Source organism: Anas acuta, chromosome 15, assembly GCF_963932015.1.
Source record: "Anas acuta chromosome 15, bAnaAcu1.1, whole genome shotgun sequence".
Taxonomy (NCBI): Eukaryota; Metazoa; Chordata; class Aves; order Anseriformes; family Anatidae; genus Anas; species Anas acuta.
Window position 1 is genome coordinate 10,599,368 of NC_088993.1, and position 26,784 is coordinate 10,626,151.

Consider the following 26,784-nt stretch of genomic DNA (forward strand, 5'->3'; position numbering starts at 1 on the left):
CTTTGTGCCTGTACCACCCTTGTGTTGCATAAATGAAGAAACTTATTTTCAAAAATAACTATATTATAGCTTCTTAGAGATTACTAGTTCCAGATGAATAGAGTTGCAGAGGTAGCAGTGTTTTGTAGTGTTGTGTCCACAACTAGTATTGACAGACACCTTTGAGAGGTGGGAGGGCACTGCTAAAACAGATTTGTATAGCTATCATATAATTTTAAATATGCTAGGACTTCTGTGTTTTTGGAAGTCTAGGCATGTATTAAAAAAAAATACAACTTCTGAAGAAGTCAAAGTTTTGAAGTTTTATTCCAAAGCAAAGGCAAGTTCCTTCAGACAGGTTGTGTCTTATACAGAAGAGTGAGAAGAGGAACTGGTCTCACTGTTTTCCACAGTCCGATATGGCGGGGGTCCAACACCACTAGCATCAAACTCAGAATTGCACAGTGCGTCAACATAATTATGAAGAGCAATGTCACATCCACTGTTTCTCCCTTCTGTAAGTGTCTGGATTGTATCAGATACATGTAAACTCTTGTATATTGATGATAATTCATGAGTAAACTCAGAACAGGATGACTGGGAAGATGTATACCGAAAAGTTTCCAAGTCTGTATCATCATCACTACTGGTCCCAATGTCTTCCTCCTCAGTGTCTTCACTTGTGCTGAAAGGATACAATGTGGGATTACTCAGATGTAATAATTCCCTTAGTCATTTAGTTACCTTGCCTAATCATGGAGTCTTAATTTTTGCAAATATTTGTTCCAGAGACAAATTCATTAGTTCTGTAGATGCTCTAATACCAAAGTAATACTATTGTCCATTACCGTTTGCACATTGTTTCTTTTGGACTCTAGTGGCTAAGCTGTCATTTGGTCAAAAGAAAAGCTATCCTTTCCCTGCTCTTTTGGAATAGTAAATGCTTCGATTTATTTAAACATAAGCCTAGAGGTTTAATCTTTTAGAAACCCTTTTGCTGCATGAGCTTCCTCTCTGTCTCATTGTTAGGCTGTTCCAGCCTAATTATCTGTTTTTCATACTTACGTTCCTTCCCTTATCTCTGAGGTTTCTATTGTAACTTTGTGCCTCAGGAAAACTTGTAACTGCCATGTATCCCATCTAGATTAATTACACTTGCTGTATGAACCACCTTTAGAATTGCGAGCAATACAGTTTTAAAAGCTGCTGTATTTATGTAGTGGTTCTCCCAAGATAGGTGCCTTTCCACTCACAATGAATTTAAAATGTTATTTGCTGCTGTCAGTAGTTTGAGTTATTAAGAAACAGTTTAGCTTTTAACATGACCTCCATCTTGAGATCATTGGTTACTTGTAAGCATCTACATCCTTGGCCATTACAAATTAATCTAGCCTCGTGGACTTCAGGGGAATTATTGGCAACCAGAATTTTTATGGTTTCTATGGAGAAAGGGACATGTCTAAAATAATATGTATTTTGACCCTGTCTTGAATGAAACTACAAAAGCAAACATCTCTCTTGGTATTTGATATTTCAAATTACAATTCTCCATGAGAGAAAGTAAAAATCTTTACAGACCCCTGAAATTAAAATGCTAATACTCTTTCTTGCTAGAATAATAAGCAAGGTATGAAATTCTAGTTATGTACAACACTTGTTTCTTACTCTTCTGTCATCACAGGAAGCTTTACTTCAGGTATTAATTCAACTGCACTCTGCCAGTGTTGAGGTACTTCAATAAAATTTCTGTAAACCCTGATTTGTAGAGTAGTCCCTACAGGAATATTGCGCAGGATTTTCCGAAGCTCTTGCAGAGTACATCCTAAAACGTCAGCATGTCCAATCTTTATTAGAACATCACCTGCCAAGGAAGAAAATTGACAGCAATCAGTTTTAAAGACTCTTTCAAGGTTTTTTTTTGTCCATATTACAAAATAGTCTTAATTGATATATTTTTACTTTTTTTTAAAAGCGTGTTTAGCAGCTCCTCAACTGGATGCAACTTTACTTTTGCTTTCTTTTTTTTAATGAAAGAAAAGTTCTTTACAGCTCTGTCAAGAACTTTTTTACAATGCTAAGGAAAGCTGCAGTTGAGTTACATGCTTTGGGCTGTTTCTGAGTCAATGTACCATACTTTAGATTGCCTATTCAGTGTTACCTTGCATTTCTGTGGTGTTTTATTAGGGAAGACAAAGGTACCATGGTGAATTCTCTGATCAGTAACATTACCTGTTGTGAAGAGGAGCAGTTATCGATAAACATGTATTGAACTGCAACAGAACAACATAGGGGATTTGAATAAGCAGTAGAGCTGTCTGCTACCATAATAGGTAGATCAAGGAGCTTCTCTCCCTCTGCTCTCTTTTCTTTAACTATTTTTGGGTTACAGATGTCTGTATTTGAACCATATTTTCATTTACTTTTTCCATTAGCTACTGCTGCTCCATTATCATCACACTTACTCTCCACTCTAGCAAGATACTGGTTCTACTGGGGCACAAAAGAATTTCTGGAACAAATACCAAGATATCAGATACCAAAAAAGCAACAGGAAACTTTTTACCAACAGTGGTATGTAAGTTCTCAGCTTCACTTAATCAGAAAGGTAAATCATGTGAGTTACTTGTTTCAAAATACATAGCTGTAAATGTCCATATATTTTAAAACTTCTCCAAGAAACTACTGAAATAATCTATTAAACACCAGAATTCTGATTTTCTGCCCATACTATGCTGATAACACTGCTGTGGCAAATCAAAGGTATTTCTGAATTGCAGACGTAAGATAGTTTTGCCTCTGCTTCAGCATCTATAGTCTGATACACTACCTAGCTTTTCAGTTCACCTCTCAGTTTTGTGCTAAATAATATCCTTCAGTGGCCACTCAAGATTTGTGTTGGGATAACCTCTTGCAGCATGAAGGTATTCAGAGGAAGCACCTATACTTAGCAGCCCTATTTCTTCTTTTTAGCATACATGTTAGCATATGTATTTGGTGAGTCTAGTTGTAGGATTTTAAGACACTAGGGCCTCTTGCTTCCTGCGTTAACTTCTACCTTATCCCTGTTAAATTCAACAGAATCACACAAGCTCTTTTAATAAACTATAAGCAGTAATGTGGATCTTTCATCCTAATGCTTAAAACTGTAACCGAAATGTGAGAAGAAAGAACTGCCAGAACTAAAAGGACAATGCTGGGGAAATTGTTCTAATTTGAAGATAAGCATTTTCACTGGACAGCCAGTAAATCCTAAATTAGTTCATTACCATCAAGTCTTAGTTTCATTATCTACGTTAGAGACTATTTAATATTTGGTAGTAACGTAGCACACTATCATCCCCAAACTGTAGTTTATGAGTCTAATGTAAGTGGTCTAGGGACCCATATGAAGCAGTCAAATTTACAGAGCTTTCAATTACAAGCCTAATATAGGTGTCTGATGTTTCACAAGAAACCTTAATCAGTAATAGTCTGTTAGTACTCATAAGGCACATCTCATGTTTAAAACATTTAGGAAGGGGAACACCTCTATGGATTGTCAGAGCATAGAGATTAGTCCATTACCACTTTCTAACAATTTCTATAAAGAAGAGAAATAAAAAGCAAACAATAAGGCAAACTAATTTCATGCCCTCAGGAAGTTTTGCATTACTTGTAGAATGAAATTATTTGAACAACAATGCACTGAACAAAGAAAGAAATTATTAAAGTTTCATTGCTATATAACGGTAATAGACAAACTATTTTTGAACAAACCTGCTGATGAATAGGAAATCTGTTTTATCTGCAGAATAATATAAAGATTTAAACCTTGATCTGATTATGAAATAGTCGTCTTTATCAGCTATTTTAAGATCATAGGTATTCCATTACAGTGACGTGTTGGCACTGAGCTTTATACGGTTTGTGCTAGTTTCTTTGCTCTGTATTTTTAAATTGAGTTTCTTTTGATCTATGTAAGTCTAGATAAATCAGAGACAGGCCTGAAGCATAAATGCAGAATGGCAATATTTTTAATGCTGTTAAATTTGAATATTACTGTTCGGTTGGTTGGTTTACCTGGTTTCAGCTTTCCATCTTTAGCTGCAGAGCTTTTCTCAACAAGGCACATTATCTGGAGGTATGGTCCATTCTGTATGATTATAAGACCTAATCCTTGTTTGCCCGTCCTAATATTTGCCCTTAATTCTGTACTCCGTCTGTGCTGAGTAATGTTTCCCAGTGCTGGTGATTGTCCTTTGAAAAGTGAGGGGAAAATTTGAATAGTTTAAACTGTGATATCATCATTCAATAAAATGTTTAAGGAGACATTTAGCAGAAGCTGCACCCGTTCTTGATTGTCTAAACAGTTAAGTCCCTCATCCTTAACTGCTTCTCTTAGAAGCATTGCCTGCTGAGTAGCTGACAAAAAGCTATAATGACAACACTCAAAAAAGTCAGTTTATTCCATACACTATCTCTCTGCAAATAAATATCTTGAAAGTATTTTTTATTTAGAAACTTATTTCTTAAAAGTCACACATTTTTGACAAGAAAAAAAATCTAATACTTTTCTTACTTAAATATTCATTAAAAAGGCTAATATATTCAGGGAAAGTAGAGAACAGGGTACAGAATCACAGAGCAAAGGAGCTGTGAGCTGTTAAGAAATTGAAGAAAGGATTGACTTCTTACCAAAAATGGAATTTTTCATATCAATATTTACGGAGGAGATTGATTTCTGAATTTCCCGCACAGAAGTTTCATACCCTACTGCCAACGTGAGAGCAGCAACTGCAATTGCCATATTTAGCACCTGCAAAAATAAAATACTCTTGAGCATCCACTATCCGTTAAAATGCATAATACGGGTAATACAATATAAACAACATTATCCTAGCATCTCCACCAAGAAATATAATAGAGTAATAAACTACGTTCTCTCAAGCCTGTTCTCCTCATCAATAACAAGGAAAAGTTAAGACGGACACACAAATGCTCAAGATTCCTAAAATAAGCCATCTTCTGTTAAAGATGAGTTATAAAATACTCTGTTTTAAGTAATCTTTAAATATTACTTCTTACAGTAATAACTTGAACTGCTGGAGATGTCTGTCTCCAGCTGTCTGAAATCACTTAATGAAAATTCCCACTATTTTTCTCTTTTGTAAAATATGGAACCTTCATCACCTTTCCAGTGTCTTCTGTAAATCTTTGGATCAGGCTCTAATTGACAGCATTGAATATATGAAATTAGGATTAAAAGTATAGTAATGTGAATGTGTGATTTGTCAGTTTGGCTGATGAACAGAAAAACAGAGAAGGAAGCAGAAAGGGTTCAAATTTTCTTTTCCTTCGCCATGACAAATGCAGGATTGTTGTTGTTGATGAGCAGAGTACTACATCTGATTTGAATGAAGTATTTAATTTTCATGGCTGCTTAAGAAAAGCAAAGGAACACTGACACTGGAACACAGTCTCAAAATTCTGAGATGTCAGATGTCTGGCCTGCTACTCTTTGACCAGCTCAGGAATTTATGTAAAGTGGTGCAGTATTAATGGAAGGGATTTAAGCCTTTCCCAGGGTGTTCTTGCTCTCTTCAATAATTGAGTTTCAGTCTCCTTCAGCCAGAAGGGGGAACTGAATGCTCATTTCCTGCTTCCAGGATGAGTACTTAACTCCCAGGCCAATGAAGGCAAACAGATGATATTAGGATGCAGGGCTGTTTTATATCAATTTCTATCCACAACTTTTCAGCAAATTCTATTAAAGTTCTTGAACAGTTGTAGGTCTGCAAATGATCACCACTGGGTAAAAAAAATGCTAGTAACAAATCCAGGTAACTCTAATATGAAGCCAGAATCCTGATTTTAAGTTTATTTTCATGTAAGTTATCTTGCTGGGCATAATAGTTTTAAAGCCATAAAAGCTGTGACTAATTCAAAGCCCACAAAACATTTAAAGACAATGCTGTGATTTCACTTTCAGACTTTTCTTCCTTTAACCATACACAGTATCGGTCTACTTAGTCTCTATGGGAATTATCTGGATTCAGTCATTGTTCTGTCACAGAATTTACATTACAGTTCCCCTAACATTGTACTGATTTTCTTCAAGGTCATCCTTAAATTCTGCAGTTTCTGCAGGCAGTAGCACAGGATCTTATCCATCACTCTTCTGCTGAAGAGTTTTCATTTCCTTTTGTCATTTGCCTATGATTCCACTTCAAATACTCAACCTCAAGAGCAGGAATATCTCTTGATACTATGAAAATGTAGGGCAATGGGACTCTGTGAAGGAGATAAACTGATAGAAGGACTGATAGGAGGACTGACAGAACATTCAGACAACTGAAATTTAGGACTGGAAGAACAGTATCAAGGCAGGATTGAGGAGTTGGAAATTAAGAGGAAAAAGAAACAGAGATTGAAACATCCTTAGTTTCATCCCCACCTGTAGCCCAAGTTTGTTTATGTTCTATTGAATCCAGGCAAAGAGATGTTTCTATGCAGTCAAAATCACTGGGCAGGCATGTCTTCTGTGAGCCTCTTGGAAATGCACTATGCCTCCATGATGACCTGTAGAGGAAAAGTCTACCGGCAGACAAGGAGGCCACCTCAACGCCTACTAACTGCTCAGAATGCTGAGGCGGGCAGATTCCGAGCCCCCTGCAATGGGTGAACAGGAGTCTGCTGGACAGAGACGCAGGCACAGGGACATGTGGCATGAGCCAAGGATGTGGCTGCACCCAGGGGACTGCTGCAGTCTGGAGGAGTTACTCAAGAGTTATTCAAGGTAACTTAGGTTGCCTGTCTGTCACTATCTCAACCCTGCACAGGGCCTCAAGACTTCCCAGAGAATCTGTGTACTTCACACAGCATCCTTTGGCATATGTTTGCCTCTGAATACACCTGAGAAAAATTAAGTAACTGACCACACAGTCTGCAAGGTATGAAGACTGTATTCTGTCACTATTTCTGACTTCAGATTTGTGTGTCAGAAGCCAGTGAAATAAATCTGCCTTTTCTTTGTCCTCTCTACCCCTCCTTCCTTTACTCCCTTTGCCGTGAAGCTGAGTTATTTAATGATAAACTAATTTTGAGGCAGACTTTTACATAATGCTTGCACTGAAATTATTTAAACACCATTTAAAGCTGGTTTAACTAAAGGATAGTTACAGATGATTCTTGGAAATAACTTCTTTTCAAGACTGCTGGATTCCCATTGTTAGTGCAATATGATTTTAAAGTATTCTAAACGAAATCTCAGTTCTCCCTCTTCTGCCACACACCAATTGTTCCCTGTTAGAAGGAAACAATTTCAGCTGTTTTTCATCAAAAGCCCTATTATGTTCTCCACCCTTATGAAAATCTGTCAAGGCTAGGAGAATAAATACAAGTATTGTCCTCCAAATAGTAAGGCTCACTGATTGCTGTTGAACACTTTAAGGTTACTTTCCTAACATCTCCTTTTTGTTGGTACAGCGTTCCATCTGCATTAGAGACAAAAACAAACAGCACAGTCGCTTGCTTGGCTTCTGGGTCAGTTCAGACTTTCGTATACGTCCAGTTCCACTCCTCTGTACGAACAGTTGGGTGTTCGCTGCTGGCAGAAAACATCACTGCAATCAGGTATTTTATAAGCACCTGTGGATGCGGGGGCTGTCTGATAAATGGACAGTGTTTCACATTGCCATGCCAGTCAGAATACCAACCAGGCAGTCACCGTGCCTGAAGCTGGGCTGCCTCCCCACATTTGGGGCATCCTTTATTGCCTCCAAGCATTTCCCTCTCCCTCCAGTATGGGTTAACCCACAGAGAAGCTTGTCATGAAAAACTGAGGTATTTAGGCGAGTTCTGGACAAGATTAATTAGTTCTTTTTCCCAACCCAGTACAGGGACAGCAATTTCGGCTCGGGATGGAAAAAGGACGGGCTGAAAAGTGAAAAACAAAGTGGGGGAGACTGGGGAGCGTCGGGGGGAACTGGGGCGCCTCAGGACACGGCCCCCCTCGGGGTTTGGGGGGGCCGCGCCTCAGGCAGCAGCTCGGGGCACGCCACGCCCCCTCCCCGAGGCCACGCCCCTCTCCGATCGCCGCTCCCGGTATGGCCGCGGCAGGCCCCGCCCCCAGGCAAAGCCCCGCCTCCCCGGTAAGCCCCGCCCGGCCCGGCGCGGCCCGAAGGCGGGGGGGGTTCCCTTCCGGAGCAGCCGCCCGCTCCCCCCCGCCCGCCGGGTTCGCTTCCGGCTCGGCCCGGGGGTCCCGTTCGTGGCGCCGCCGCCGCGGGGAGCGCGGGGCCCATGGAGCCGCGGCTGTGAGGCGCCCCCGGCCCGGGCCCGCTGCGGGGGGGAGCCGGGCGGAGCCGGGAGCCGCCGGAGATGGACAAACTGACCATCATCTCAGGATGCCTCTTCCTGGCCGCCGACATCTTCGCCATCGCCAGCCTGGCCAACCCCGACTGGATCAACACCGGGGAGTCCGCGGGTGAGGGGGCGCCGGGGGCTGGGGGCTGCCGGTGCCCGGTTCTCTGGGAGCGGCGGGTCGGGTCCTGCCGCTGTGCCCGGTGCGGGGAGGCGCAAACCCTGCGCAGGACGTGCCGTGCCGGCTGGCTTCTGCCAGCTTCTGAGCCTGCAGCTCGCCTGGCGTTAGTTTGGAGCCCGGCGTTGCGCTCCCTGAAGAGCGAGGCTCTGCTCGTCCTGCTGGTGGCTGCCAGCAGCGCAGCCCGCGGGTAGGGCACGCGTGGTGCCGGAGGGGAGCCGCTCCTGGCCGTCCTGCCCCCGAGGAGCCCGGTGCCCTCGTCAGGGAGGCAAGGCAGGCTGGTGTGCTGCACGTCAAGCTGGCTCACGCTTCTGATCTCCAGGCAAACCGCAGGTGAAGGGAAAAAGGGGTAAAGCTCTCTGTGGTAAATTCTTACAGAGGGCTTTAAAGACTTTCTCCCTCCGTCTTGCATCTTGCCTGATGTTTGTTGTCCGTGAGAGGACGGAGCTGTTTTCAGTGGGGTTGTATTCCCTTTCTTCTGATGAAGTAGCATATTTAAAACGTTGCCAACTAGAGACAGGTGACTGGGCATTCCCTCTGACCAGCCTATCTTCATCTTTGTGACTTGCTTGTCCAGCTTCTAGTTGCCTAGGACAGAACCTGGCTTTCCCTGCCTGGTCTGGAGAAGAGGAACAAGTCCCTTCCCTTCCCAAAGTTTGGCATTCAGGATCTCCCTAGATGCTTTCATTCCTCCCTATACTTAATTCTGGTGATTTTCCTGCCTATGGCTACATAAAGTAGTTGGTTCTTTCCTCTTACAGGTCCATCTAGCAGCAGTGCTGCAGCAAGGAGCCCTTCTTTAGGGTCTTAAAGTCAAATAAAATAATCTTCATTTGAAATGTTTAAATACATCTGTCTTAAGTCATTCCTCTTGTTGATAAACCCTATGCAGTGTTGAAAATATTGGATTCTCTCAGCCTGTACAGAAGTGAGGTAATAAAAACTGTTTTGAAGTAATTGCTCATGGGGAGGAGAAAAAAGGTCTTTGGGGAGCTAAGTACAGACCACTTATATATTTGTTAAAGAAAACTGTTTAATATCTACTCATAAAACAAAAATAGCTTCTTGATGTATTGTTCCCAGAAATCACTAATTCTGAGTCACTTGATGGATGATTACTTGAGAATCATGTGCCATTCCTATCCCATACTGCTTTTAGGGGTACAAAGAAGTTTTGGTTTTAATTAAGCTGGCAAACACAAAATCAGTAGGGATTTTTTTGAAGCACTTGACTTTTTAAATCATGTTTTGATGGACCTGAGACTGGCTCTTTTGCTGTGTTTTGAAGCCAAGCAAGCTGATGGCTTTTTAAAGTCACAGAGGAGAGCTAGCTGTCATATGACTGCTTCCTTAATGACCATTTTGTAGATTTTTATTGATGTGGGATTTGATGTCCTCTATCATGAGACCTCAGGTTAAAAGCAATGTAAATGTTTATTCCTAGTACTTAGAGCTTCGCGAATGAGCCTTCTGCCCAAATGGCAAAGCAAGGAAGTGCATGGATGCCCATTGAATCAAGGACTTCCTGTAGTAAACACTGTAGTATTGATTTATGAGGGGAATGTTTCTGAGTGCCATTCAGTAGCCAGAGGCTGCCGTGAAGGAGGGCCCAGGAAGACGCTGCCCTGACCGTAAACCCTGTCGCAGCTGCTAGCGAGATCCAGGGACGCTTAGCAGAATACCACACTTGAGCTGCATTCAATCCCTCCGACTTCCATCCGTACAGCTAAGTACTGTTTTGAAGTGTTGTGCTCTCAGCTGGTGAAAGAAACTATTTCTTTACTTAACCTCTGTGTCCCTGGGTTCATCTCCTACGGGAATAATTCTAGATTCTGCTTCTACAAGTCAGCCTAGTGCCAAGGAGAAAAGAGAGTAATGCTGTCCTCGGAGTTGTGAAAGGCAGCGTGAAGCAGCCTGGGCTGCTCGGTACTGCAGCTCTTTGAGTGTTGCATGGAGCAGAGGTCTTGCAAATCCGGGCTGACAGCACTGCATCAGCTCGTTTGGAGCTGTTTACAGCCATTAAGATTGGAAACCTGGGTTTATGTTTCAGGTTAAAAAAAAAAAAAATCTATTCTGATTCAAATGCTAAACAGCATGTACATCTTACTCCAGTGGAAATACAGATTTTCTGCTGGATAGCGAAACAGATTAGCTGCTTTAATACTTTTCTGGAAAATCTAGATTAAGTATTTTGTTTTAAGGTAGGCTCCTTAAAACAGCCTCCTCCTTTAAGGTAGGCTCTGTTATGCAGAGACCAGGGCTGATTTGTCTCCTAAATCTTACTCTTAAGAAAAAGCTTTGTAGTCAGTTGAAAAATGTTGGCTATATAAATTCCTCTCCAGTGTTGTAATTATGAGGATTGAGTACAACTGAGAGCACTGAAGGTTTCAGATGCTTATCTGTTGTTAGGCCAGAGAGGAAATACACCTTCGTGGATGTGGGTCCAAGCCTTCATTTGGTGCTTTCTCTATGTATTTTTGAAAGACTTGTTCCTTCACATGGCTTCAAGTATTTCTTTAAGATTATAAAGGAAAGATGGAAATGAAATTTCAGAGTTCTCAGTGAAGTTTAGCGCAAGCACAGAGTACTGACAACTCCCCTGTGGAAACCTTGGTCTTCTTGCACAGGCATCCTTTTCTTTCTGACCTGATGCTCTGTGCAAGAAGTAAGGGCAGAGTTGGCTTTAAATTAAGTCAATGCCAAAACTCCCACTGATTTCAGTAGTAACGAATTTTGCTCTTGTATCTGTATACTTCAGAAATGAATTTCAAAAGCTGATAGTTTTATCTCCATATGTTCCCTTTTTGTGTGGGATGCTCTTTAATGACTTTGATATTTTGCCTTCAGTAGGGGAGGAAGGGGGATACAAGTTATTCTAGCATCAGCACTTGATCCCTTTATAGGTAAAAGGATATGAATAGCACGTGTGGTTCAAGTTAGACATGTTAAAAGCTGTACATGTGGGGGGTTGATTTGAAATGCTTTTAAAATAGGTCAAATAATTTGAAGGAATTTAATCAAACAAAATCCTCCTTCAGAAAGTTAAGCTATCCATTTGTTTATGTGACTTAGTCATCCCTTTCTGTGTAGCGTGATTGTGCATTTGATTCCAATTTATAGTACAAAATGTACCTTTGCTGTAGCAGTCATTAAATAAAACAGTGTCAGAATTTAAGGGTGCTAAATTCTGGTGGATGCTTCTAAAGCAAATACTTATGTCCTGTAGTTTTCTGTACCATGCTGGGTGGTAACAGTATGACAGTAAGTTGTGGCTTTCACTTGTCTGTGTTTCATTTACAAATGCTGACTTTCCATGTATCTTCCAAAAATGTTCTGTGTAACTCTTGGTTTTGAATACTCGGTTGCGGTGTTATTTGTGAGGTATGAATCCAGAGTCAGCGGCATCCACGGAGCAAGCTATGCCCAATGGAAGCTCCGCAGTTAATTAGGCATTAACTCGCTGCTCTTGTGCAGTAAGTGCTCTAACCCCATGTAGGAGATGATTGCCGTTCAGTGTTATTACACTACTTTTGATACCTCCTCCTGAGGAATTTCTCCCCACACTTCAAACAGTTGCTTTGTTAGGATCAGCTTATGAGGTATTGCAGGTGATATGACCTGGCAGTGATTTTCAGCTCCTGCTGGGCTTCAGATCAAACTGCTATGGAAATGTTTTTTCTCTAATTGGAGCTCTGGCTATGCATGAAACAAGCCCAAGGCCACATGAAGGTACTTGAGTCAACCGGTATTGCTAAATAAAGCATCAACAACTTAAAAAGGGTACAAACTTGAGTTCCAGCTGGTACCATTTTTCTAACAGCAGTTGTCTGCTGGAAAATGTAGTGATAAGATATTCAAAAATCAGTGTGGCCCTTCAGGGTCTGTGCTGAGAACCTGGTAATGTGTCGTGCTGCTCTGTGGAGGAACTGTACCACAGAGCAATTACTGTGCTATGTGCTGAAGTAGATACTGCTTTGTTTTCTTTGATTTATGTGTAACTGACTTCTCAGAAGGGTTGTGGTGATCATCTGTTAAATACCTTGCAATATACTCAAGCCACAACATGCTTGTCCCATCTCTTAACAGAAAATGATGTGGTGTGATAGGACGTAATTCCTTGAAATGCCTTTTTTTTTCTGATTCTTTTGCACCATGCCACGCAGTCACTGTGACAGGAGAAGTTATTTGCTCTTCACTGACTTGTTTGGGATGTGTACCGCAAATATGGAAGAATGCTCTGATGATACAGAGAATGAAGAGTTACGTGCTGTCATGGCTTAGAAATAGGCAACTATTAAAAAGCAATCTGCAAAGCCGTTGTGAACATCAGAGGTGTTTGAAGTCAGGTTCTGGAATATAATTTCCAATAATACACTTGCCTTTAGGTGTCCCAGGCGTGCGTGCAGGAGGCAGAGGCGGAGAGGTGGTGCTCTGTGGTACGTTGCTGATCTGGGCAGTGAGGGAATCAGGACCTGCCATAAGATGTAGGCACTGCTACCAGTGTTTGCGGTTTAGCGATGCTGCCAGTGCCTGTAAAAACCACGAACAAAACTGAATAAGAACTGGTAAGGCCTGGTAAAGAATGTAGAAACCAAATGGTCTGAAGACAAGAGCAGCCTGTTAGTAGATGTGCCTCTGTTGGGAGTGCGGTGCTGTCCTTAACATTTCCATTCCATGACTCTAGATGTTTTTCAAGTGGATGTAAAAATCTGACAAAGCAGAGGGCTTGAATTGTGTTTGGGTTCTGCAACTGACCAGGCCTTAGGGCACGAGAAAAATTAATAGTAAGGCATTGTTGTAATGAATTAATGTTGTGCTTGCTCAACATTTAAACATATGGAACTGTTTTATGTGTAGGAAGAATCTCCTGAAAGAGAGCTGTGTCAGCCTGGTTATTTGAGCTTGCCAGGGCCGGGATGAAGAGATCTGGTTGGTTTTGTCCATGGAGGAACTGATGTTTTACATTTGCATTTTAACAAGTACAAATTAACTCTGTCTGTTAGGTGAATGTTCTGTTTTCTCTGTAGTGTCTGAACATACAAAACTGTTAGTTTGTGTGTCACCAAATCCTGTGGAATTCCTCTAGTGCTGAAAAAAACATAATTTGTGGAGTGCAGATCTGGGAGCCAATAATGTGTATTTTCCTTTCAACTCTAGCAGCTGGCATGACTGACTTTGGATGCTGGAAAGTTGTTGTGGTAGTGCTGCAGTTCTTTCCTCAGTAAAACTGAGGTGGTGTTCTTTATCTCAGAAATGCCTGTGAGCACTATCAGCAAAGCTTTGATTCTTTTTGTACCACAAAATAAGGATTTAAAACTGTTTGAAATCTGAAAAATGGAATCCTGTTAAAGACTTAGGCTTGTTAAAAACATTTGTATCATTTAGTTCCCAGCCAGCACTTAGATGCGAGTAGCATTATGTAAACTCAATTTGTACTTCTGCCAAAGCAAAGAAGATCAGTAGGTCAAACTTCTAAGCCTGACCTACATTTTTTTAATACGTATCTCACAAGCTCAACTTTTTCCATTCTCTTTTTTTAATTGTCTTGAAATGAAGGAGAGAGAACTAACTTTTCTTGCCTGCTGTAGTATGGTATTTAGGATTTACACCTTATGCAGGAGTTCTTCTCCACCTGGATCTAGTATCCTTTTCCAGAATTTGTTGACATCTGCATACTTCAGAAAAAAATGTAACCAGAATAATTCATGGCTAAGGAAGAGTATTAACCTTTGTGGAGGTTAAATGCTGCTTTCTGCTTTAGAATTAAATAGAAAATGACATTTGTAGTATGGTGGAACAAATACGATATGGAGGCTGTTGTTAATTCTTGTACAAAGTAATACGGGAGTGGTAAATTATTATAAATTCATGGTTTATGAAACTTCAAATTTTAAAATAAATTTATTGTTGCTTAATTAAAAGTTATTATTGTAGTTTACAGTGCCTACAAATTTATTAATGGACATCATCTCTTTTTTATTGGGAACTATATGTGGGGGAAAAAAATTTCAATGGTAACTTTGCTGCAGTCCCCTGTTGTGTGCTCCAGCTGCCCTTCTCAATCTCACTTTTCTTCCCCAAGCCTCTGACTGATGGAGATATACACAGATCAGAAAAAAACGGAGATATGGCCAAGAAGAGGATCTGTGCAGGGTACGTGCCTGTTTTAAGGAGAGGGAAAACGTGCTAGAGCATTTGAGTGGCAAAACACTTAAATTTATCTAATTCTGTATGAATCGATACGGAATTAAGCTGTAGGTTAAAGCCTTTCTGAAGGTGAAGTTCTTGGCTTCTTCCTATTTTATTGCATTAGATTTCCTATTTATGCATTATCGTGTTTGTATATGTTTTTTAAATCTTGTAAGTAGGATTGATAGCAAGCGGTTGTGCGTTCTCAGGTACCTTAGGGAGCGTAGTCTGATGGTTTGTCTGCCGGGCAAGCTAATCAAATATGAAGCACTAGCACACTGAAACACTAGTCAGAGGTTCAGAATTTCAGAGCATCTAGAGTTGCTTCCTCTCTTTGAGCAAGACATAGTCGATTATGTCTACATCCTTGGGATGAACTGAAATGTTCTGTTGTGTTGGCATCTAAAGCCTCCTAGGGATCTACTGCAATATTAGAGGCTATCGTTTCCTATCTGCGCAATGCTGTGTGATAAGCAACAGCTAGCTGCTACCCAGGAGCCTCACCGTAGGTGCAGTTCTGTGCTGGAGTTCCCAAAGCACTTGGGGATTATTAAGGATGACAGTTTCTCAAGGTGTAATGGCTAATAATCCACTTAAGTTTAAATATTTTTCCAGTTGAATACATCTCACATTATGCCTTGAACTTGACCACAAGCCATTCTTTGTGTGGATACTGGGGCGTTACATTAGTAGGGCTGAGCTGTCTCTGAGCTAGGTGTTTGCAAAAAAAACTAATCAGTTACGGTGTTCTTAGGCAGTAAAGTCAAGTTGTTTACCTTTGTAATGCTCATCATTGAGTTGACTTCCCTGTTTATAGCTTTCTCATCCCTGTGTTTTCTGTTTTGTTGATCTCCAGTCATTGCCCACGTTTTCTTCTTGCCTGGTTTCCTCTTCTCTTGCTGTGACTGCTTCCAGCTCTTGGCAGCCTGTGATACACAAGAAGTGTAGATTATTGTAAGAAAAAAAAATGCAGAAATTTCAGTGGAAGCACTTGTAATGGAAACCAAATAACCAGCATGGCCTTCGCTCCTGAGACAAAGCCAGTTCCCCTCCTGACAGTGTGTCAGAAGACCAGGGGTCTTTCATTCTCATCCATGACACTGCAGGGCTCGGCTTTGCACTTGGCGTAAACTAATGGAGTGGCCATCAAGAAGTAGTGGCTTGTGGGAAGTGAACTGACAAAATCTGACGCGTCAATTCAGTAAGAACTGAAAGATGTTTGTTTTCAAAATGGTGTTACACCAGCTGATGCTTACTGGCTATATCTACAGGTTGGAACCACAGTTATCCTCCTGGACTGCCATAAAGTTAGCTGTTCTGGTATGTCTTGGAAAGAAGCTGTTGCTGTTTTTGTGAAAATAAGCAGTGCCCTTTAACATGCAGGCTTCCTAAAAGAGGAAATCCAAGCTAGTTCTAAGTTTAACTTATTTCTAATCAATTTCATGCGTTCAGGAGCTTGAGGCTTGCATGCTTGCAGTAAGATTTGTTCCTAAAGAATTTCTGAAAATCCTTCACAAGTAGCAAATAACGTTTTAGAGCAACAGAAGTGATACTACTGGAACATTGTACTGGATAGCTAGAACATCAATGATAATTTTAGTCTCCTACAAGGGATAATTTATAGATAGATAATCAGTAGGATCAGCAGGTTCTTCATAACCTTGCAGAACCTTGTGGCATAGGATTATACTTTAATGTTACAGCATAACTTAAAGTAATGCATGGATAGTCCCAAGAAACAGTGAGACTTGAGAAGGGGAAAAATAGTACTGGATGTCGTAAAAATACTATTTTATGAAAAAAGGAATAATCCCATTTTAGAAAGAGCCCCTCCAAAAAACTTATGAACTTTGTTAGAAAAACTAAGTGACATTCTTGTTTTTACAGATTTGTGCACTTCTGTTTCTTAATTCAATTTCTGTTGATGACAAAGAGTAGACTTGGGGACACTTATGGGTTTACTTATGACGCTAGCTATGGATCTGGATTTGAAGCTTGCCTGCTCTCCTACCGCTATCATCCTGCTCCCCAGTCACGTAATTTAGTTGTATTTTAGGGAGTAGTTACGGGATCAGAATAATAAAGAATGGGACAAGCTGGTTGTCTAGCGTTCCTCAGAACTGCTTTGCTGTGAGAACATCAAAACAATTGTTTTGAGTCTAGGTTATTTTTATGCTTTTTTAACTGATGGCACACATGTTAATGTTATTTAGATATTTCAATGGAATGGTTTGCTTTCTGCAGTAGTAATCTTTGTAAACATCTGAAGTGAGGTGGACTTTGATCTCCTTGATAGGCACAGCAAATGTACAAGGGGGAACAATTTTATCTATAACTTTGTCAGTGTTAGCTTAACGTGTCAAACATGCAGCCTTTAATTGTGACATCCTTATTCCAAATGCAAGTGAAAACAATGGAAATAAGAGGTTGTCATGGACCTCAAGCTTCCTGAAAGCTGACTTTTGTACAGAAAGCAACTTGTTTGACTTGCAAATATTTTTTTAGTTTGCATCCCCAAAGCTTTTACTGTTTTGTTCAGTCTTCTCTGTACAGAATAGAAATATTCTAAATTGCAGCATTCAGAGCTACCTTTTTCATTTTTTCCAAAGCACACATAGCAACCAACTTTATTCCCATAGTCTGTGGTAGTGGAAGCGTCAGCTCCAAAATTGCCACAGTGGAGGAATCTGATCGCTGTTCTTACACAGGAGAAAATGCACTGCAGCTTCTGCGCCTGTTAATGCAAGGAGTTGTAGGCGTAGCATGCTGTGGGGGAAGAGAAGCCACAAGGGTGAAGGAAAACCTTTTTTTTCCTTAGGTTGAATTCCATTCTGAAACTAATCATGCACCTAAATTCATATGTTAATGATGTAGCTCTTCATTGCAAAAACTCACGTGGGACGAAGTATGTTTCACTTTGTTTTTTAAACCCACACTTGTTACGTGGTTTTAAAACTGAATTGAGATTGTGCAGGAAACCTGGAAAGATCGATTGGCCAAGGATTTCTAATGTGGCCTCAAAATCTTCAGTGGAATACTATTGGATCATTCAGCAATTACAAAAAGCACCCTGAAGCTTAATACATGAAAAAATGTGAAATAGGGGTGAAAAAGGTGAAGCAGAGTAAAAGCTAGAAGCAGTAGCTCCTCTTTTACAAACAGAAGTCTGTTGACACATGCCCAATGTAATCTGAACTAAATGCTCTGTAAGTGTGTTTGGTAAGATGAAGTTAATGATAAGGGCAGAGCATTTCTTGCCTGCTTACATTGAATCTAAAATTAGAGAGGCTTCTGTTTCAGAACGGCAGCGTAACAACTGTATAAACATATGTGAGCAGATAGGCTTTTTGGAGCACAATATAATATCTGATTGCTTTTTAAGAGTAGTCCCACTTGTTCAGAAGGGACTGAGCCCTGCTGTTCAGAGGCTCACATTTTATCTCAGTCAAGTGCAAGGTGAACTGTTCAGTAGTAGTCTGTCTTCTCTTATTCTATCCAAGAAGGTCTCCAGGCTCTTCCAGTCTATATTTGTAGATGATGATCTGTGATAAGGGAAATTGTTATCACCACACAGACAACACGTGCAAATTGCCTAAATAATCCAGCCTTAAATTCAGCAGGTTTCTAAAACAAGGACTTCCCATAGGAAAATGCATAAAGAAAAACATAACTTGGGGATAAATCCTGCCTATGCTTCCTGCCTTCCTGTTCTCCACTGTTCTTAATGTTTCTGTTGTGATGGGAGCAATGAGGAAATGCCTAAATTTGAGAATTTTTACTACAAGTTTTTTTTTTTTTTTTTTTTTTTTTTGCCAGAGAAGTTAAAGCTACCCTTTAAATTAGGAGTGCTTAAAATGTTTATCAGCTAGAAAACTGCTGGCTGTCCTTGAGGATAGATTGTATGGAGTTAAGCTGTGTGTCAGTCTGTCTTTCAGCATGAGGCTTTACTTATAGAGAATAAATTCTACATTGGAGATGTTCTTCATTGGACCTGTAACCTCTGAGGAGCAGACGCCTAAAATTTGCAAATAAGTTTCAACACTTCTCTTTTCACCTTACACTACAGGGAGGCCTGTCAGACCGTGCAGGAGCCAGACCAGTGGGTGTTCTCAGAGCTTGTCTGACATGAGCTGAGATCAGCAGCAGCTATGGCTGACAGGAAAATGATCCTTTTTCCTCCCAGTTTTCATTTCTTAAAATGTGTGGTCTTGAGGGCAGGGCCAGAACTTGATTTTTCATCCTCCCCTTGGATGCCCTTGTCACAAGGCCAGTGAAATTGCTTTAAGTTGTGAACAGGAAGGTTGACAGATGTTCCTCCTTCTTGAATAAGGAAAGAGAGAACAATGGGGTGGTTTACTTGGTGTGGTTTGGGGGTTGTGGTACGTCTTGCCTGATCCACTTGGACATCTGAGTCGGTGTAAGACAACAGGTCAGTGTAAGACACCAGCGTGGGAGGTGATCCCCTAGGAAGTGCTGACTGAGAATTCCTGTGCTCTCGCTGGCTGTGGTGCTGCCCCATGGCTGGTGCTGCCCTTACGGAGGCAGCCCAGCCACCGCCTGCTGCTGGCTCCTCTGAGCACTGGCCGGCCTTGGGGAGCCCCCAGCTCAGCCGCCTGCCCGTGCCGCTTCAGAGGGCTCTGAGGAGGCTGGGTAGGACTGCGAGGTGTGCTGGAGGAGAGGGATTGCGTTCCAGGCCAAATATAACGCTGTTCAAAAGCACACACGCTCATCAGATGCTAAACGGCAGAACAGCTGTAGGTGTCACAGCTTCTGGCTTTCTCCTGAACATATGGCATGAAACTAGCAGAGCTGACTGGGAAGAACGCTTAAATATTGGCACTGCCTTTGATCTTTTTTTTTTTCTTTTTTTTTTGGCACAATTTTGTCAAATTTGAGTAGCTCTATTTTGGTTGGGGGAAGACTGAAAATAGCTATAGATTCATTTTATTTTTTTCTTTTTAAGTTAAAGCCTTAAGCTTTTTGTTGATTTGTTTTAAAACGAAGCAAGATCTTTTTGCCAGGCCCTTGCCACTTGAAAAACTAAAGATTCCAGTCCTCCCTGACAACACTGTCCTATTGTGCAAATGCTTATAGTGTCAGAAAACAACCAGAAGGATGCAACTTATTAGAGATCCTGTTTACCGACATTTAATTAATGCTGCATTCCGAAGTAGCAAAGAATACCTTTGGCGTGGGCAGATTTCTTGGCTCTAATATGTGAGAATGCACAGAGCCTTTGTTATGTCCTCAGGAGAGTTGTTCCTATGTTGTTGCCTGAGGATAACTCTTTCAATGTGTGGTGGTCCATCTTGTTGTTGTTTTTTTTCTTTTTCTTTTTCTTTTTCTTTTTCTTTTTTTTTTTTTTAAACTAAATAATAATAAAAAATGCCTGGCACTGAAAGCCTTGTATGTTGGAATTCAGAAATAAACTTACGGTTTATTAGTCCAAATGTCTGCAATTTAAACGCCACTTACAACTCCTATATCATAATGATTTTCATCTGCAGTAATAAACTTCTCTAATACTACTAAGTTCTAAGGATCTTTCCCAATATACGGCCCCTATTTTTTTCTCTCTGGGGGTGGTGGGAGGGAGGGAAAAGGCTGCTTTTTGTGGAAGGGGGATTTGGTTTGAATTAGGCATCATACAAATACTGAATTGAAAACTTCTGAGAAAATTCAGGCACCAGATGGTCTTCAGCAGCAAGGCTGCTTGATAAACCATGACCCTTTAACGTTGACTAGATTTTTAAAACGAGAATTCTTCTGTTTAAAAGCCATTAAGCTTTGGATTTCTAAAGAATGTCAAAAATGATACCTAATAAGTTAAGTTGTCTGGGTATTGGATTGTTAAATAGAATTCAATTAATAGGTTCATCATAGCTAGTAAACTGTTTGAAGCTAGGGAAGCTACCTCATCTATTGCCAATGTGAGTGTTTTTCCACAAGAGAACCACTTAGTTTCTGACAAAGGAACACCTTTTGTATCTATATTGCAAGAAGAAGAATAGCGCGTTTCAAAGTTGGTTTGAGAAGTAAAGAACATTCTGAGTTCTGAGAAGGGGATAACTGGAGTAGAAGAGAAATAGCAGCTTATATAATATACCTTGCAATGTTGACTTGCTCTTAAAAGATTCAGTCTAGGTATGGCAAGGACTTTGCAAGTAAATCTAGGTCTTTATCAAAACTGATTTTTCAACATTGTAAAAAATTCTTCTTAGATGTGGGTTTTGAACCAATAAATATCTACGGGACATATCAAATGACCAGAAGCAAGGTCAAATGATAAAATAATACTGGTCTGCTTCAAAGTGATAAACTCTTAAAACTTTTCTTCCAGGGTTACTATAACTGTTAGGTAATTCAAGAGACAGAGTCAAAAACCTAAGATCTGGCATACAAAATGCAGGAATGATAACTCATAATCCATTTTGTTTTGCGTTCCTCTGTATTCTGTGACTTTGCAGTTAATCCTCTGTTGTTCTTTTAACCCTTTCTCTAAATCATTCTTTAACATTCATAAATCTTATTTTAGTGAGTCAGAACTTGGTTGCCTTTTATCTACTAACTGAACAACACAGTGGATCATCTGCAGTAAAAGAATCAATCTGTCATACCACATTGTGAATACAGGACTTGTATGGTAACCTTGAAGTTATTTTAGTGGTGTAAGTGCCAAACAGCATCTCTTCAAACTATGCCCCATCCCTCACAAAAGAAGTAATTATTTATGTTGAAACAGTAGCAGATGTGGTTTTCTCATACTTGATTGGAAATTGGCATTTGATCTTATCTTACATTCTTATATTTGATCCTTTTACAGTACTCTTTATATTTATCTAGGTAATCCAGATATTATTGTCCTACAACACTGGCTTAAGCAAAGAAGTGTAGAAAAAGGTGTTGTTCCATTTAGAGTTACTTAGCTGCAGTTAATTGTGTGTGTATGGTAATTTACAAATGCTCCAATGTGACAAAATTTCCATTACAGGAAAATGATTTTGGTATGTAAGACTGGGAAACATCCCACTTAAAAAAATAAAAATGCAGAGTTCTTTAAATTACTTGGGGGGGGAAAAGAAATCTTCTTGGAAATACTTCCTCCTTGTTTGCTGTTACGGGCAGTTGTGTTGGAACCATTCTTACCTTATTTTGTTGTTTGTTCCTCTCAGGAATTCCTCGGCTATGCTTCGCTCACTTTGAAAACGTTCTCCTGTCAGAGAGGCTTGGTTGCAGGCAAGGAGCAGCAGACATGTTAAAGGCAAGATGGCCAAAGTCAACTTGATGGTTAACCTGAACTTGATACAGGGAATTAGTTTGTGATGAACAAATCACTGCATTCTCTTTAGACTTTTTAAGTTTTTGCTTGGATCAAGTAGTGAGCTGTGTCTGTGCCTAGACAGCTGCAGTCTGTTCCTCCTCTTAAATGGACCTGGCCCCTTTTTCCATTCAAATTTATTAATTGGACAGAACTTAGAAACTTTCCAAGAATAATCTCATTTCCTCCTGTCCCTGTCTGTGGCCCAGTTAAGTTGCAGGAAACGGCTTAACTGAGCTGCCCTTATTTTACATGTCATTGTCTGGCATGTGACTGTTACCTAACCAGCAGCTATGAATGTTTTAGTGTGCCCAAATAACATAGCTCCATGTACTGTGCTCATTACTAAAACATAAAACTTTTCAGTGTCCTTGCCACATTGGCAGTGCTCTAAGATTTACATCACCAGTGGCTCATTAGGAGCCCTGTAAACTATGTTCTTTGCTTAGCAAAGATGATATAACAAATCTCCTGTACACTAAAAAGAAGTTTGAGAAGAAATTGTCAGGCAGACACAACTGGGGTTTCTAGCAGAAGCACTCCATCTCATCAGGACTGCAAAGGAGGGAGTGCAGGTGGGTGGGCTGTTTTGGAGCAGTTGACTGTTTTAACTTCCTCAGTAGGCATATTGGTCCATAATATTAATTTCATGTTAGTAATAAGCATGTTGCTTGGGATGTGGTTAATATATGGAAGGTAAAAGTGAGGAATCTGTTGTCAGGGAATATAGAAGGTTGCAGATACATTTAAACCCAAGGAATGGTGTTCTCTCTAAAACAAGGCGAAAGTGTTTGCAAGTGAGGGAAGTGCAGAGGACAGGCGGGTATCCCAAGCTTTATGAGGAAAAGCAGATCTGAGGATTTGTGCTTTGTATATTCGTGTGACAGTGTAGCTGCTGAGCTCTGACTTTGCAATGTTTGAGCCCCACCTCGTTCACTGCATCATGCTTTTATCATATTAATTGCTTTGTGTGCCACAGTTAGCTCTGCAGGGCACTGGCATCCCTGCTGTGTCCGTGTGGCATGCTTGATCCTGCACATTCTGGCAGTCAAATGATAGATGAACAGCAAACATCTGAACAGCTGTTCTTATGCCCCTGCTTTCCAGCCGTGGTTTTGCTGTGCCACTGTTAATAATTCAGAAGTAATGGAGAGGTGGGGGAGTGAAAGGGCTGCAGCAATCTTTGTTTCTCTCTGCAGTGTGTGCTTCCTCCTTGGTGGCTCTGTAGTTACCACGGAAACAGGAGAGGGATGGCACAGCACCGGCAGGGCTGGCGTGGGACTCGTGGGTCTGCTCAGTGCAACGGCACATCTGCACAAATGGGAAAGCCTAGGGCTCACCTGCCCTTGGTGGGGTGCCTTCTCCCTCCCTCTGTCTCTCTATGGTTTTGTGAAACTTAATTATAAAATAGATGATGCTCCCAACTCTTAGTGCATTTGTTAAATAGCCTTTTTATTAGTGATCCTGTTAAAAGAAAAAAAAAAAGGCAGTGTCAGAATAAGCATTACTGGAGGAATGAGGTAAGGTAGTGTGGGAATGTGATCATGAAATCTCTCAGTGGTAAAATGTGGAGTCCTGGTTATAATCAGACTCACTATTGGAAGAAGGTTTCACATGCTTGAAATGCCCTGGTACTTTACCCTGGTACTTTAGGGAATAGATTTACTGGAAAAGACTAAGAACCACTTCACATACATTTGCTTAGTTCAGCATCCTTTGCTTTGATCAAGGCCGAGCCTCATTTTTAGTAACTCTGAGTGCATATACTAATCACTCCTTGCACTGGCTGTACTGAGCTGCACAGTGCCAGACTGGGAAGCTACGGAGGGGGAGGATGTGAGGGGAGGGGACCAGCCCTCTGCATCCCCACGCTGTCCTAGCTCACAGCAGGTCTGGGGCTTTGGAGGGTGGGCAGGTGTGCTAACTCTGCTGCACGTGTTTTAGGGCTGTAGAGTGTATCTGTTTAAGCTGCCTTATCTACTAGCATTACCTCTGCTGTTTGTTTTACTGCTGCATTTGGTGCTTAGATTTTCAGCAGTTATGTTGTCATTATTCTGAAGGAATGACTAAAAGCCCCTTTTTCCTAGGGATAGGAGTGGAACTTGATGACCGGCTTGAGACGGACTATTGGGCTGTTCTATAACTGCAGGCGGGAGGAGACTGTCCAATTCAGTATCTCTGTCCCTCCTTTCAGTGGTAAATCAGATAAGGATAACCAAGATTTTCTATACCTAGATATATCATTGGAAGCTGCCTAGCAACTGTCTGCTTGCTGGCTTTAGAGCAGGACCTACATAATCAAATACCACGTAAACCCACTCTTCTGTAGAGTTCTATGGCAAGTAAATACTCCTTTTGCACACCAAAGAGAAGTCTTATTTATAGAGTCAAATTTTATGTCTGTGTAGGTATGAATATGCCCAGCAGAGTAATCCTGTCTGGCTTGCATGAGGTTTTGTGGCCTCAAGTGTTGATTGATTCTGTACCTGCTCTTCTTTTGAAATCTGCATTCAACAGGAGATCTGTCACTGGGACCAAGCTATAAAGTTTAACTTCCTGCTGCCTCAGTTTATGTGAGATATCCTGGTATTGTGAACTTAATCTTGAACTTGAAATTTATGAGTGAGGTTGTTTCTCCTAGTTACTTTTATGGAACCTTTAGAAATAATTCACAAACCTTTTCTTATCCTCATTTGACCTCCAAAGAGTCTGTAGGCTTAGGGTTCAAAGCCCTAGTGCTGTTGCTTTTGTCAAAGTTAAAAATGCGCTCAATTATTGTCCCTGAATTCAGGAAATATCTGAGTGCATGATGTAATTTTCACACTTTTAAAAGTTATACTTCAGTTTAGACAGAACTGACTTCTGCTATAAAGGCAGCAAAATTGTTGTTAAGTCCTATTCTTGCAGAGCGATTGGGATTAGTTTATTGTTCTGTCAGGCTGCAGTGAATAGCCTCTTTATCCCCAAGCTACTTAGTGTTTTATATGAGGTTCTGCAATACGTGTGTGTTTCAGGGAGCTTGACTATCAAGGACACATGCACATCTCCCTTCTGTCCTGGCAGCTGATGTAAAATGAAAACATTGCAGGCAGCACAAAAGCAACTGAGAAGCACTGCATGCAGAACTGTAGTGTGTAATAGGCACATGGGCTGTGCAAGTCTGCTTGTATAATTCTGGCTGAGTTCTGTTTTATCCCGGTGTGCAGCCATGGTGTGATTGCTGTATATCTGGGGTAGAAAATGCCAGTTTTGTAGTAGTGGGTTTTGTAACTGATGCATTTTTAAGGATTTTACTCAAACTTTTACTCAAGTTGAAAATACATATCTGAATCTTCCGGTGAATCTTTCATTTTTTCTGAGTTGCACTCTTTATTTTAAGTAAATAATGTTATAGTTGGCCTCTTTAAAATAATTTGTGGAGGAAGATGTTGACTCTAATGCTATCCATTGATGACTTTGATTTAGATAAAGAACAATTGTGATTATTTAAGGATGTAGATCAGAAGAAGAGAAATTGTGAAGAATTGAGAAATATAGGACTCAAGTGATACAGGAAGAAATAGATTTTAACATTACATGTTAGCGTTGCATTAAAATTTTCCAGGTAAAGAACTTCAGTATTAAAGCTTACTAAAAGCTGCTTTATGTATGAGTCTCAGATGCACTGAAATAGATATTAAATCAGATTTACTTGGATCTAATTGAAAACATCTGATTTTCTGTCACTTACAGAATTCTGCTTGTCGTGATATGTCTTAGGCTCAGCCTGTTGGTTGCATTGCAGTTTGCTACTGCAAACAGTTGATGGCAATTTTAAAATGATTTGATTGTTTTTTTTCCTCTGGTGGACTGTGACAAAACAATACGGTTCCTGTACCAGCCTTGTTCTCTTCCTAGGATCTCTTTGGCTGGTAGTATAGATATCCCAGGTGGTGTGTGTTGTAACTCTTGTTAGCTGACAAAATAATAGACCTAAGTCAATTGACTCTTAGACAGTTATTGTCAAGAAGTGGATTATTTGGGAAACATTCTTAAAATCTTCATGTAAATTAAATGGAGATTCTACTGCAAGACTTTGAGGATTAAAGCTGTGTTTACGGATGAGAGAAAAAGGCATTAGACCAAGACATGTTAGGGGGCTGCATCCTGTTTTATCAGATTATAAAAGTATTTTTTCTTCCAAAGATGAGTGAGAGTCCTCTCTACAACTCCAATACCTTTTTAGCTGATAGCGGTAGGCTTCATAGGACTGCTTTATCCCTTTGATTAGGCCTCGACTGCCACTCAAGAACCAGCTTGTATAGCCTGTAGCCATCTCACTTCAATTTGTGCAAAGGTTTGATGAAAGAACATGAAGATAGATGTCCCTCCTATCCTCTGTCTTTGAAAGACTTATTAAGGCTCATCAAAGAATCCCTTATACCTAGACAAATCTGAGATTCAGTTTGCAGCTGAGCGCCCCTCAGAGAGGATTTTGAAAGTTTACTTGCCTCTCTGCTATGTATTTTCAGGTGCTCTCACAGTTGGCCTTGTGCGACAGTGTCAAACCATCCATGGACGTGACAGGACCTGTATTCCTCCACGGCTGCCTCCTGAGTGGGTCACTACGTTATTTTTCATCATTATGGGAATCATTTCACTAACTGTCACATGTGGTTTGCTGGTGGCATCCCACTGGCGAAGAGAAGCTACTAAATATGCCCGCTGGATAGCTTTCACTGGAAGTAAGTGACCTCAACTACACAGTTGACCTGTACACAGGATAAACTGGTGGAGTCTAAAA

At 40.7% G+C, this 26,784-nt stretch overlaps 2 protein-coding genes across 3 annotated transcripts in view; one reads left to right on the forward strand and one right to left on the reverse strand.

Annotated features, from left to right (window-relative positions):
- Positions 1-345: 345 nt before the first annotated feature.
- On the reverse strand, positions 346-6,550 carry PDZD9 (PDZ domain containing 9). The gene is made up of 5 exons (XM_068699648.1): positions 6,413-6,550; positions 4,654-4,774; positions 4,039-4,215; positions 1,645-1,840; positions 346-664 (listed from the first exon to the last, which is right to left on the reverse strand). Exons 2-5 carry the CDS (start codon positions 4,763-4,765, stop codon positions 346-348), a joined length of 804 nt encoding a protein of 267 aa, XP_068555749.1. The 5' UTR covers positions 4,766-4,774; positions 6,413-6,550.
- Positions 6,551-7,912: 1,362 nt separating this feature from the next.
- The window catches only part of MOSMO (modulator of smoothened), a 31,250-nt gene continuing 12,378 nt past the window's right edge, over positions 7,913-26,784 (forward strand). The window contains exons 1-3 of one of the 2 annotated variants that reach the window (XM_068699714.1): positions 7,913-8,440; positions 14,577-14,647; positions 26,513-26,725. In XM_068699714.1, coding sequence (XP_068555815.1) covers positions 14,587-14,647; positions 26,513-26,725 — 274 coding nt within the window. In that variant the 5' untranslated portion in view covers positions 7,913-8,440; positions 14,577-14,586. The remainder of the gene's footprint in view (positions 8,441-14,576; positions 14,648-26,512; positions 26,726-26,784) is intronic. The other variant, XM_068699713.1, reaches the window with a different exon arrangement.

What these genes read in the sequence shown, in the direction of transcription:
- PDZD9 (XM_068699648.1), bottom strand. Translation starts at nt 4,765, where the DNA reads ATGGCAATTGCAGTTGCTGCTCTCACGTTGGCAGTAGGGTATGAAACT. An exon ending in AGATGGAAAGCTGAAACCAG is followed by an intron (nt 1,841 to 4,038) that starts GTAAACCAACCA and finishes CTTCCTTGGCAG; the next exon opens with GTGATGTTCTAATAAAGATT. An exon ending in CTTCCTGTGATGACAGAAGA is followed by an intron (nt 665 to 1,644) that starts GTAAGAAACAAG and finishes GTATCCTTTCAG; the next exon opens with CACAAGTGAAGACACTGAGG.